The 14,228-nt window shown below is 35.3% G+C and overlaps 2 protein-coding genes across 3 annotated transcripts; both read right to left on the reverse strand.

Annotated features, from left to right (window-relative positions):
• Positions 1-99: 99 nt before the first annotated feature.
• LOC112523052 (F-box/kelch-repeat protein SKIP4) lies at positions 100-4,063 on the reverse strand. Of its 2 annotated transcripts, none has more exons than XM_025132487.1 (3): positions 3,971-4,063; positions 2,563-3,058; positions 100-857 (listed from the first exon to the last, which is right to left on the reverse strand). In XM_025132487.1, exons 2-3 carry the CDS (start codon positions 3,042-3,044, stop codon positions 260-262), a joined length of 1,080 nt encoding a protein of 359 aa, XP_024988255.1. In that variant the 5' UTR covers positions 3,045-3,058; positions 3,971-4,063; the 3' UTR covers positions 100-259. The 2 variants fall into 2 exon arrangements, with proteins under 2 accessions (XP_024988255.1, XP_024988256.1); XM_025132488.1 differs by lacking the exon at positions 3,971-4,063 and adding an exon at positions 3,817-3,839.
• Positions 4,064-5,839: 1,776 nt separating this feature from the next.
• LOC112523007 (60S ribosomal protein L36-2-like) lies at positions 5,840-7,470 on the reverse strand. Its single transcript, XM_025132423.1, has 4 exons — positions 7,399-7,470; positions 6,411-6,518; positions 6,117-6,316; positions 5,840-6,013 (listed from the first exon to the last, which is right to left on the reverse strand). Exons 2-4 carry the CDS (start codon positions 6,510-6,512, stop codon positions 5,983-5,985), a joined length of 333 nt encoding a protein of 110 aa, XP_024988191.1. The 5' UTR covers positions 6,513-6,518; positions 7,399-7,470; the 3' UTR covers positions 5,840-5,982.
• Positions 7,471-14,228: the final 6,758 nt, after the last annotated feature.

Here is a 14,228-nt window from a genome sequence, read left to right on the forward strand (position 1 = left end):
GACAAAAATGCATTTTCGTCTTACTCAAGTCCATCGTGTCTCGGTATAATGTCCCTCCCGCGTGCCAAACATTCCGGACCAAACCCAACAAACAAAATCCACATAAACATGATGCATAGATTTTAGGTGAAATTTTAACATTTACAACAGGTTTGACGATCCCAAATCCATCGTTCATGTAGTAATCGTATTTCGAGCTAGACATAGGTACGGTTCACAATTGAACAAAACTTAGTCTTACCGAATGCGAGAAAAAAAGTCATAAAGAAACAGACTTACAGCTAATTACATCGTCGTCAGAAGGTAACTTTGGTGCGGAAGTACTAACCAACACTCCATCCATATTTGCAGCCTTATCGACATCAAAAGCCACGGTGCTAAGCCCCTTTCCGACCACAAATATCTTATTACCGATTGCAGCAAGCCGACAAGGTGGTCTTGTAAGTATAGATGATAATCTCCCAAATGCTTCCCATTCTCGAGTATCTTTTCGCCATACCATCACTCTGGTTCCTGAACTCTGGTCCAATACATAAAGGGTCTCGTTTACTACGATGGCTGGACCCCGCCAGCCAGAGACCATGTCGGAGTCAGCATGCTGCCACGTGCCATTCAGTGGATCATACACGACCGCGTAAATGTGAGAAGATACAGCAGAAGACCCACATCGTATGTAAATTTTTCCGTCTAGAACTAGAGAATCTTCGATTTCAGGAACAACGTTAGGATCCATATGAGATGCCCATGAGTTCATGTTGGAATCAAAAGTGTCCCAGGAATGTGGGTCGCTCGATTTTGATCCTAGCCCGCCAATTGCATACATTTTACCATCAATTGCTTCACAAGCAAAATAACACCTGAAGAAAATGGCAAAACCAAATAAATGAATAATCTTTGCTCACCAGCACTTAATTTGTTCATTAGATCACATACGTGCGGATTTAATATTAGGGTGCTATGCCCCTACCCTATTGTCCCGATGCAACAGGGGAAGAAATTAGGGTGCTATGCCCCTACCCTATTAGCAGCTTTAATTTGATGTGTGCTCCCCTAAGTTAACAAAAAGTGGTTGCATCCTATTGACAGTGTCATTCCATATGGCATTACAGGTTGCAAGTTCGAACCCCTTTGTTATTTTTTTAATTTTTTGGTCACAGGCTCACAGCAGCAGAAAGAAGGAAAAACCAACTGGGTGTTGCCAAATACCACTTGTATGTCATTTTTTGATTAAACTGTACTTTTTATGATTAATTTGTGTTTTATTCTACATTATGTTAAATACTTTGTGCCCCCGCTAGAAAAATATTCGGTGTCCGCATCTGAGATAACAATTAGGGATGCGAGTAAGTTGGTCCAAACCAGACTCTACTTCTGAGTTCTGAGTGGCATTTTCTAGATGTTCGGTTTGGTTTTTTTAGTAAGTCAAGTCCAAGCTGACAAAACCAACAAATTTAAGATGTACCTACGACATATAGTCCAGTTCTTGATTCCTATATTTTAGGGAACACACCCGTTAAGCATACCAGAGCAGTTCTATTTTCACCTTTTTATTTAACAAGACGGATTGACAAGGGTGCATATGTATGATTTGGTGAACATGCTCTAGGCAGCATATATGCTTCGTAGGTTATCCATATAAGATGTTCTAGGAAGACCTCAAAAAGTAAAATGAAGAAAAAATGTAAGAAGACCCTAAAGTTAAGGTTTTGAGTTCACAGTCCCTAACTAGGATGGAACTGACATCTCCTGGTCCAGTTCTTTGCTATCACTCTTCCTAATTTTTAGTTTCTGTTTGATCTGGTTCTGTTCATTTATACTCATGCAACATCCTAATCACATCGACACAGTATATCTTCAGTCGAGTACTTCCGCAAATTTAACAGGTTCTCTAACACCAATTAATATAAACACGGTCATAGCAGCGAGGCATGTTTACTCTTGTAAAAATACAACAGCACAACCAGAGATCACTAATGGCAATAAAGAAGAGAGGACGTTAAGGAAGTTATGCTATGAATGTCATAACCTCGCATATATCTATCTACACATTTGAATATATACAAAACGTTTTCATGTCTAAGAAAAGAGTGATTGGCATTCGGGACAATTGTAGTCATCCTTCTTTTGTAAACAAGCAACACGTATGTCAAGTGGGAAAAGGCACACTTCAGTAGACAAAAACTAGAGAACTACTATTCTCTGCCAACTGTAATTTTTCTTTCGCTATTTTCTGCCTGCTCAAAATTTCAAATATATACTTATCTGCATTTTTACAAGTAGACTGGTATTCATATATACGAAAGTTTGAGATACCGACCACACTGTACAAAAATGATATCACTGATCAGCAGGAGGTTTATTCTAAGTTCACATGTTCGTAAAGGGAGTCATGTGGGAAATAAAGACAACATCAACCATAGTTCCAAAGACTAAAAGAAATGGAGTGTGAAAATATGCACAAGACAAATATGATGTCAATTTGTATGTATATTATTTGCATTAGAAAAGATTTTGACAATTTTCCATAATAGGTTGCATTAATTAAGAATCAACAAATAATACCTTGCAGTTGACAAGGGAGAAGCTTCACTCCATGCATTCCTACTGGCATCATAGCAGTAAACTTCATCAGTGGCATCTTCAATCCAACCACATCCGCCCAAAAAGTATATATTTCTCCCCAACACTTCAAAGCCTACACCTTTTCTTTTCGAGCAAGAAGGTGAGAGGTCAGGGATACGCTTCCAACCTTTCTTTGGCATGTTCGGGTCTAACACATAACAACAAAGTTGTTCCAATTTATCTTTACACAAAGCATAAATCCAAGTCTCAGCCAAATTATGCTTTTGACGATAGGAATGCCACTCTTCACTGTAAACCAAATCTCGCCATTTCCTTGAAACGCATTTGAGGAGGGAATGATATCTACGAGGAATCCTTGCCAAGCAGGTTAGAGCAATGTCATCTGGGAGACCACTAATCAATGATGATTGTGTAAAAAAAGTTTCACATGAACCCTCTGACCCACTTTCCATAAGTTCCATACTGTTGCAACCACCTGTAAAATTTAAAGAGCATGTTTTACAACATACTACAGCTGCTACTTTACACACATCCTTGCAGGTTTAAATTAAAACACTGGCCTGAAAGCAATATTTGGAATTGCAAAAGAAGCACATCTCAATATGAATAGCATTATATATACAACACACACACACCCCACATACTGTTTCAAGTTAATTCGGTCTTCGGATTTCGGATTCATCAAGTCTGTGTCAGTTCGTAAAGTTTCTTTTTTTGCTTATTGATTACAGGATCCAAATTACATCACTTGGGTCTAAGGAATGAAGAAAACATTGATTGATGTTGTGAAATGGATCTCAGATAAACCATTAATCTTAAGGTCGTGAACTAACATATGGATGTACAAACGCAAATCAAGTCGATTTGAATGCTAACTTGGTCAAAACATGTGCTTGGACCCAACCACGACTTTGTTTAGAATTCATCAATTAAACATAATACAGAAAATTTTCAATGTTTACCTACAGATCTCAATTATATTAACATCATACAAATTGCATCAATTTGGGTCAATTGCAAAAACAAAACCCCTTTCTATTTGAAGATCGTCGGATTACACCGATGTACAAATTTGCAACCAACCCCTACAGGTGAAATACGCACATACATTTGCAAGTACTGTCAAAATTCACTGATTTCATGGCCATATAAACGATTAACCGGTGTAACTTCCTGAAATTTGATCGATTAGGGTATAAAATCTACGTCAAATGAATCAGAAACACCTCTTACCAAATGCATCGGCTCAAATTTTTTGATCATTAAAATGCAAGGAACATCTAGATCGAATTAAGTCGTGGGTTACCAAAACATCAAAAGAGAAAGAAATCACAATTCCACATTCAGAAATTAGATGTAATGAGATAGAGGTTTAGTAAAGCAAAACCTTATACGTTGACTTGGAACCGATTCTTCTAAAATCGAGTTTTTCGGAAGGAGGATCCTCCGGTCCCTTCTCCGATAACGTAAACGGGAAACCGATGGTTACGAGAGGGCCAATTTTTTGAGTTATACCATTCTTGTGGGGTGAGGATCACACCATACAAAGGCCCCATTTTAATTACACAGGTTTAAAGCACTTATGTTTTTTATCTTTTTATCCACTAACAGATATATTAACCGACTGTTTGTTTACCTCTTAATAGTTCTATTAAAAATCAGTATCTCAATCGTTAAAAGATAAATCTTGTTTAACAAAAGAAAAGACTGTCTCTTAATGTTTCTAAAACCCTCTGAATGATTTTGTATCCTATGTCTCCCTTAACCATTAAGCGCCTTAATTTCAATGTAAACGATTACCAAACAATTATATTTCATTTTAAACTATATCACGAGAATCTCTTAATCATTTTGACCACTTAATCATTCTCCATCAAACCATTCAACAACTTTCAAACAACTCATAACCTTTTATTTGTCTCTTAATATTCCCTAACCTTCAGCAACGATGTTACTTAATTGATTAACCTTAATTTTTTCTTTCTCCTAATCGATCCTTACCAAACCAATCATCACCTCTTTTAATTGATGTATTTTAATATGATTTAAATATGTTAAATACCGTCAATGACATATTTTCATTTAAATGAATGCTAATTATATAATTCAGATGTAAATTTCGTAATGATGATGAATAAATATATGAAGTTGTATAAATTTGTCTATACATTCAACACTACAATTTTCTAATGCGTAAAATAGACAATTTAAATATAAGATTTTAAGGTTTTCTTTGAATTACAATAATGATGGTTAAATGTAAATTAAGGTACAGAAAAAATCAAAGAGAATGTATATGTCTTTAAATTTGGAGAAAGTTTTAAAGTTTAATATTTAAAAAATATGTATACTATTTTAATTGTTTTTATTCAATGTGTTAAAATTATTATGATTTTTTATATTTTTATAAAAATATATTAGGATGGTGCATTTATATAATATTTGATAACATAATTACTATTGTAATTGTTAAAATAGAATAGTGATTGGAGATAGAGTTGAAGTCGGACGTATTTATTTTAAAAAAAATTGGTTTTTTTTTTATATAAAACTACTTATTAAGTATTATTTTACGATTAATTGTTGAATATGTGTAAGTTTTTAGACCTCTAAGGTGCCGTTTACCAAACGCTTACCCGGGTAAGCATTTACCAAGTAATTTTACTTTACCGGATGAATATGGTAAGGGCTAATAATCTTACCCAGTAAGAGTGAAAACAAAAATCGAAAGTCTTACCCGGTAAGTAAGGATGAGGACTCTTACAATGGTTGGCGCTTACCAGAAGAAATTGTTGCATACAAGACGTTTTAGTGAATAAAATCTTACCCGGTAAGTAAGCAATAATGTTGAATTTTACTCATAAGTGTTTACCGGGTAGGCGTTTAGGTAAACATCCATAAATAGAAAACCAACCAAATAGCCCCTTACCTAGCTAGGGCTTACTGATGAAAAGATGCTTAACAACAATGGCCAAGAATATTATCCCACAAGATAAGTGAGAATTGTTACTCTTATCGATAACTGTTTACCAGGTAAGCGCTTACTAAACGACCCCTTAGATGCTACGGGTGGTCACTGATCTACAAATTCATCAGTTTGGAGGACCAAAGGCAGGTTGCAAAACGTATTTATATTACAAAAAGAAACAATAAAATATACAGATTTCGACCCCCAGCAGTTTTACTGCCCATAGTCCCAAACAAGACGCAGAAAACCAAAGTTGAAAATATAATCAAGTAACCATTGGCAAATCACAGAGCAAGGACGAACTAATGTGGTCTGCATAAATGAGTCTAGTCGAAATAAACATAATACAAGGAGGTTCAACAAATACCCAAAACCGCTACTCTATTCAACGTAAAATCTCAATAGATCTTTATGTTCTCAACAACAAAAACTCACTTTTTCTTCTCAGTACCTCCACCAGACCTACAAAAACCACATAACATTTTCATAGAAAGAAAATGAATCATACTCGGATATAACATAGCACTTACCATAAAGCATAACAAAAGTAAAGTTTGGGAGTTACCTCATCTTGCGGAGAACGCTGGACATCTCCTCACGCTTCTTCTTTGCCCTCTTGTGWGTGCCCAAYTTYCGCTTGGCCACTTTGAGGGCACGTTTGTCCTTTCCAACTTTCAGAAGTTCAGTAATTCTCTTCTCATAAGGAGCGAAYCCAGCAACCTCTCTGATAAGGTTTCGCACAAAGTGTGATCTCTTGCTTGTTTTCTAAACAAACCAAAAGGCAAAATAAGACGCCCGATATTACGATTTAGATGTTCTTATAAATGGCCACATGGGCACTACACGATTGATTACTTACCCCTTTCCTGTCAGAAGGGCGTGGTGCTAGTTCCTTCTTGGTCACAACATGTCCTTTGTTTAGACCCACAAAGAGTCCAGTATTTGGCTGTTTTGGAGCCATTTTGTGCTGAAAACAGAATTTCATTCAAGTACAAATCAATATATTACCTTATACAACACCACAAGTTTTACAGGTATTATCAATACTCAAAACACAAAAGGGTAGCAACAAGCAACTTCCTAGCCTATAAATCAATGAACTGAAAGCTATGGCCATATGATTCGGTAAACATTTCATCTTGGGTAGCAATAAGATCCTCGTTCCATAAGCATAATTCTTGGAACAGCTGCTCATAGGAATTGCAGCTAGTCTATTTTTGTTCATTTAATTATTTATTTAAAGGCTCAGCTACGATAGAGCTCCCTGATTTTGAATTCTTGCAGTATTTTAAGGGAATTACATCTCAAAAATACATACTATCCTCATTTACGATATGAACTTTTCAATTACCAAAACCTGCATAATTAAGTTAATGGGCTAACTAGCGTATGCAGTTGGAATATAATATGCCCTAACTACCCTAAAACCCTCATATCAGTGTAGTAATCTAATACATGAAGCTGATCACATATCCCCCAAATACTGTAATACCTGAATTCTAAAACACTAAACATCTGCCTATCAGCTAATGAAATCGATCCAATCATATTTAAACATCAAAACCTAATTCCCGCTACTGGGGAAATGACATTTCAAACACCAGAAAGCTTCTAAAATAAAAATAAAAAAGTAGTACGAAATTATAACAGAATGCAAAAAAAATAACTGAACTGTACAGACACAGTAGCATTATACAACACTCCTGCTTACACGAACAAACAATTAATGCAGAAAACTCGACATGAACAAAAAAACATAATTGTCGACAAGCATATCATAACAATTCTACATTAAATCACGCATCAATTCATCGATCGAATGGAAGTAAGCCGCTTGTAGAACGAACCTGGATTTTTCCTCCGTTCAGCAGCGTTTTGCGGTAGTTGGCTGACCAAAAAACGGAACCCTAACTCAAGTATTATGTATATTGTATATAGTAGGTTCATATGTAATTGGACTTTCATTACAATGGGCTTTTTTGTTAACGGACCATTAGCCTATCTATTGGGCCTTATTAAAACATAGAATTTGGATATATACACATTTGGTTCTTGTGGTTTGTTGAAAATAACAATTTTCGTTTCTATAGTTTTAAAATTACTAAAAGTCCATTGTGGTTTGTAAAAACGTTCGAATTTGGTCTCTCCCTTTAATGGCTATAAAAAACTCCATCAAATGAGAAGTATTTTAGTTCGTTTATCGTTTTCTTTTGCCTAATTAAAATCAATCATGTAATTTTGGTCCCTATGGTTCTTTAACGTGTAAAAGACAAAAAAATGATAAAAAGATGAAAATGTCTTTAATTTAACAAAAAAAAAATTAACTTCTGGTAGAAGAAGGGAACAAATTTGGATTTTTTACAAACCATGATGGTTATCTTGTAATTTCAATTTTATAAAATCAAAAAGTGTTATTTTTGAATTTACATAACTAACTGATAAACACAATAAAATTAGAGATAAAACATCTCATTTTTATTTTTTATTAAAATATATTATCTATTTTTATTTTACATATATAATATCTTAAATGTAATTATCATTTACTAAACTATCCTTGAGTCTTAATAAAATACTCTATCATTATTTTTAATAAAAAAATTCATAATTAAGATAACATTTTTATTTTAAAGTCTCAAACCCATATTAATATGTATTTTCACGTAAAAAAGTGAATTGTGGATTTGGTCCCTGTATTTTGATATTTTTTTTTTTGACCGAGGTCCCTATGATATGTTTATTGTAGATTTGGTACTTGTGGTATCCAATTTGTCATTGCTAAAAAGTGAAACCACTTGTTTAATCGAATGGCTAAAAAGCGAAACCACTCGTGAAATTGGCTATTTTCATCAAATTTTCAATATTGAACTCACCTATTATACACATTCAATAAGCCTTTCTTGCAGACAGATCACCTGTTGAGTTCCTTCCTTCGTAGGTGGCAGGTTTGGCTAGGTAACATAATGAAATTGTATCAGTTAGTTATGACTTGCATGCATCTCCCCATTCAATAGGCTAAGTAGCCAGCACCTTGTCGGTCTTGAACACAAAATTTCACACAACCATATGAAATTCTTTCAAAACGATATGAAATCAGAGGAGGTTTATATTTAATGACAATACGACCTAATCACATACTTATTTTTGTTTAGTAGCACACCTTTTACTCTTTTCATTAGATTTGTATTCGTCATTTACCAGCAGTCGTCTTCTTGGATTTTTTTAGGAGCCTAAAAAACAACTAAGCTTGTGTAATAGCCCAAATTCAAAAATAACGATATTCATAAACTGAAGCCAAATCAGCACCAAATATAACAAGTACAAGGTTTCTCAATACCTCAGCAAAGTTTGCAGCGAATAAAATACCTCCACGATGAAGAATTATTTAAAAAAAAAACTGAAGACAATTGGAAACTGTATCGACAAGCCATCCACTTGATGGGTCAAGCCTTTCCTCTCCCTTCGAGTCACTCTCACCATAAAACTTCCCTGAAAATGGTTTAGTTTTGAAAAACGATGGTTAGACCAAATGGTCTAGTGAATTCCCTTTAAGGAGTTAAGCAACTTTAATGTAAAGAGAATAAGCCAACGTTTGGAAATGTAGAAAAACATACGCAACCACGTAGGAGCACATTCCCAACATACCACATTCTTTTCTATTTCTAGAATTCGTTTCTTGGTGTCAAAATAGGATATGTGATATAAAAATGGAAGGGGTCCTTGGGGTAATCTCGTAGTTCCTACGAGGTGGATATGATGATGCGCATTCGTGTTGAAATTTCCCATTTAATTAAAATGTTGAGCGATGATTCGAAAGACCCGTATTCCGGGCCGAAGCCAGATGAAAGAAAGGACACAAAGTCCTCATCTGAGACAATCGTCAAACATTCAGCCAACGAATTCGAGATGGCACACTTCTTCTCGACATACTCAAGAATTGACATGGTACCTTTCGTAAAGTGTCTGAAGCTGTTGTTTGAGGTGCATTTGGCGTGCCCTAGTTTGTGCAAGAAACATCTGCTCAAGCATAAGCCAAACCTCGGAAGTGGTAGTGGCACGGGCCACATGACCAAGTAATGAATTGGTGAGTGTCGAGCCAAGCCATAACAGGACAAGCCTGTCCTTGCATTTCCATGTCGTAAAGGCTGGGTTCAAACCAGAAATGGTGAAGCCTTGCTTAGGCGGTAGCATTGGTGATGGAACAGTGTTAAGCCTTATTTCATGAAATTTCATCAATTAGGGAATAGAATCAAAAACACCTCTCACCAAAGACCTCAGTTCAGATTTAAGATCATTAAAATGCAACAAATATCTATATCAAATTAAATTCTAAGTTACGAAAACAACAAAATAAAAACAATTTGCAATTCCATATACACAAATTAGATTAAATGAGATAGAGCTTAGTAAGCAAAACCTTACAAAAATGTGTCCATTGACTTGGAACTAGGGGTGTAACTGATATGAGACAGTTGGTCAGCTACTCGATATCAATTTGGTCAACACTCGATTCGAATAAGCTCGGCACGAACTCGAGCTCGACTCGACATATTAAAGAGTCGAGTTGAACTACCCAATACTCGACTTAGAAAGCTCGTGAGATACTCAATTTTTTTTTATATAATTAGTTTTAAAATATAACCAGTTTTATTATATAATTTGTATAATATAATATAATAAAAATGTTTTATACTTTTAGATATTTGAACAAAATTATGCATTTTTTTAACTATAATAACTAGTCAATTATTTTAATATTAAAATCATAACTAAAAAAAGACAAAAAAAAAACTATAGAAGTGTTGGTAAAGTTGTCTCACATTGTAAGAGAGATAGTAAATGAATGATGAAGAGCTCTTATAAAAAAAGAGGGAGGTGAATACATTTAGTAACTTTGTCTTTTTGAAGGTGAAGTTTGAGGTGCATCATGTTAGTTTTATAAAATTTAAGAGAACACCTCTAAATTTTATAATTTTTAAGAGATTACCATAAAATTTCATAAATTTTAATGGATGAGAATGGTTTGAACTTGATTCAAATTTGAGTTAGAGTTCGAGTTTGGTTCAAGCTTCAAACATGTTCCGAGTTTAAAAAATTGCAATTGAGTTCAAGTCAGGAAATGACCCAGAATTTTTTTTATAAACGGTGACACTATTTGACCATAAGAAAAAAATATAGGAAATTTTTTTCAAACGGTGACATCGTTTAACTATAAGAAACAAATATACGGAATTTTTTTCAAACGATGGCACTGTTTGATTAAGAAAATGACACTAACATGATTCGGACTTGGGTTTGAGGTGGAATAAAAGCCTTTCAAACCAACTCTACCAAATAAAACTTGTTCTCATTGTAGTTTCAAAATACATACGGTGGCACACACCAAATTAATACGGTTGCACCGTTCACGAAACCAAATTTTTTACCCTTCGACGGAGAAATAATACGGTGTCACGTGCCACCTATACTACATACATAGGTCCGTCCATGGTTCAAGTCAAGTTTAGTTTTTAACTACTCACAAATTTTCTCATTTTTTGAGTTATATCATTCTTGTGAGATGACATAATGCAGAGTAAAAATAGTCTTAAAATGGATGGATGAGGATCAAGTATTAGGGGCTGTTTGTTTGCCTCTTAATGGTGACATTAAGAGGCAGCCTCTTAATCGCTAAGAGGCAGAGGCTGTTTGGCAAAAAAAATAGAACCTCTTAATGGTGACAATTGGCTCTTAACCATTTTGCATCCTATACCTAACTAAACCATTCAGATGTTCATTTTTCCAACTATGCTCTCCTTCTTCCCCCCTCCATCACCGTCTTCTCCCCCCATCTTGTCGGTCTTCCATAACCACCAACAGCACACATCGCCGGTCTTCCCTCCCCCCACCCCACGTCGCCGTCGCCGCCTCGTCGCTCGTCGCCGCCTCGTTGCTCGTAGCCTCGCCGCCTGGTCGCTCGTCGCTCGTCGCCTCACCGCCTGGTCGCTCGTCGCCTCGCCGCCTGGTCGCTCGTCGCTCGTCGCCTCGCCGCCTCGTCTCTCGTCGCCTCGCCGCCTCGTCGCTCGCCGCCTCGTCGCTCGCCGCCTCGCCGCATCGTCGCTCGTCGGCTCGCCGCCTGGTCGCTCGTCGCCTCTCCGCCTCTTCCAGCAGGTCGTTGATCTTGCATAAATCTAGGGTTTGGTTTAGGGAATTTATCATTTTTCTTTAGAAATTGATGGTGTTTATTGCTTATTTCATGTTTGTAACAATGTTAATAATGATTGGATTATCGACATTTTGCAATTTCTTGAGGATTTGATACTGATATGAAGAAACATCATCTTTGGTAATTGTATGTTGGTTTATTCAGTACTAAATCATAACTAGGGTTAAAATGGTAATTTGCTATCATTCAGAGAACAATTACCAAACAGCCTTGTTTCATTCAGCACTTAACCATTCTGATCCTCTTAGCCATTCTAACCTCTTAACTATTCTGAACTAAATCATTCAGCAACTGCCAAACAGCCCCTTAGTTTGTTTTCTATTAAAAGTAAAAATAGTTTTAAAATGTTTAATTCGTCAAATTTTAAAATATAACTAATGGGCCGTATCTCCAATCGTTTATTGGTAAAAATCAACACTCTTACTTATTGTATCGGGTAAGATTCTACTCCATCATATAACAATTTACCAGGTAAACCCTAACCGGATAAGAGTCGTCAGCCGACACCCTCACTTACCGTGTAAGACTTTTGGTTCTTGCCAATGTTTTCACCAGGTAAGGTTCTCGGTTCGTGATCTGATAAGATAAATGACCCGATAAGCACTTAGTAGATAAATGTTTGATAGATGGTCTTAAGTTTGTTTGAGTTTTTACTTAATGTAACGATTGAATGTTTTTCTTAATTATTGTAAGAAAAGGTCAATCTTTCATATTTTGTACTTTGTTTACTTGATAAAATACAACTTATATGGCTTCGGTTGTTCTGATATGACGTTTTTACATAATCATGTACTCCGTATTTGGAAACTATAGAGTTGAACTGTTGAAGGAAAGAAAATACAAACACTGATTTACACTTTACACTGGTTTCATTATTGGCTACATACGCTTTTCTTCTGGCCCATCTCGAAACACACAGATGCATAAATATATTCTTTATTGCAGAACAAGTCGTTGTGCAATATCAATTGTTACACTTTCTGTTTTTGCGAGAGTGATAAATTATAACATTCAAATCGAATCAGATCAGGGGTAACTTAAATCATTTCTTTTGAAGGGAAATGAATATCTAAGAGAAATCAATGAACATTCAAGTGCGAGTCAAAACTGGCATTATTCATCGTCATGTGTCTTGAGGGGTGTTCAAGGAAAGTGGGTGCATAATTTTGAGATTTAGGGACCGTTTACGAAACACTTACTCGGTAAATGCTAACCGGTAAAATTTAACAGTACCACTTACTTACCGGGTAAGACTTTAGTCCATCAAAACGACATCGTATGTAACAATTTACCCAGTAAGTGCTTACCATAGTAAGAATCGTCGTCCACACTTACCGGGTAAGATTCTCGATCATTGTCTTCCTCTGACCGGGTAAGATTTTTGGTCCTTACCATATTCATCCGGTAAGGTAATGTAACTTGATAAGCGCTTACCCGGATAAACATTTAGTAAACGACCCCTTAGTATTAGAACACTTGAAAAACATCCTAAAGATTTGGAAATCTTGTAGATAGGTTATGGTCCCTGGCTGTTACAGTCATTATATGTAATCTATTAAGTTACTCAATTTGATAATTTATAAACGTCTAAAATACATATACACGTGTTTAAAATATTAATAAAAAAGTAAAGTAAATTGTAATAACAAACTCATAATCGTATCCATATTTACTAGTGGCGTTTATTTACTCACCTTCTACACAACGATTGATTGTATATTTATCATCTTAACTCTTATTTTCATACGATCATTCGTAAAAAATGTAACAAAGTGATACCCATCTTAAATTTTACATGTAAAATTCAAATAAAATAGGTACCAAACATCAGTTAATTAGCAATCAAAATAAAAATAATTAAAATTTCAATACATCAATTGAGAAAAAGAAATTCATTAGAATAAAACTGTACTTTATTATTTAGGGTTTATTGGTCGGTCAAATCATTTACCTTTAGACTTAATGAAATTGGGCCACAAAGCAAGTATACAATACGGCTCAACGTCGTCTTTTCAAGTAATAAAGTAGTACAAGTACCGGAATATCGTCCACAGGGATTGGAGCAAAAGTTAAATAAGAGTCCAATAAAAGAAAAGATTTCAGAAGACGAAAGCGAAGACTTCAGTTTGAATCCAAGTTAACACAGGTAATATAACAGAATAATAAAACGGAATAATAAAGCAGAGTAATAAAGCAGAATAATAAAGCAGAATAATAAAGCAGAGTAATAAAGCAAAATAATAAAGGTAGCACGGGTGTAAGATTTGGGGTAAAACGTAAACACGAAATCCAGCAGACAAAGCTGTGGAAGGACCGGTCCCACCATTTATCTTGAAGGTATTCCTCTCGGACTTCACCTTTGCACTATATTATAGCTTTGCATCCATATCTCTATGTGGTGTTCGGACCAGGGATAGTGACAAAATGGTGTCTTCAAGATATATGGCTAAACAAATCTCTTTGTTAAAAATC

The sequence above is a fragment of the Cynara cardunculus genome (genome assembly GCF_001531365.2).
Source record: "Cynara cardunculus var. scolymus isolate 2C chromosome LG 12, CcrdV1, whole genome shotgun sequence".
Classification (NCBI taxonomy): domain Eukaryota; kingdom Viridiplantae; phylum Streptophyta; class Magnoliopsida; order Asterales; family Asteraceae; genus Cynara; species Cynara cardunculus.

What these genes read in the sequence shown, in the direction of transcription:
- LOC112523052 (XM_025132487.1), bottom strand. Translation starts at nt 3,044, where the DNA reads ATGGAACTTATGGAAAGTGGGTCAGAGGGTTCATGTGAAACTTTTTTT. An exon ending in TCTCCCTTGTCAACTGCAAG is followed by an intron (nt 858 to 2,562) that starts GTATTATTTGTT and finishes CATTTTCTTCAG; the next exon opens with GTGTTATTTTGCTTGTGAAG.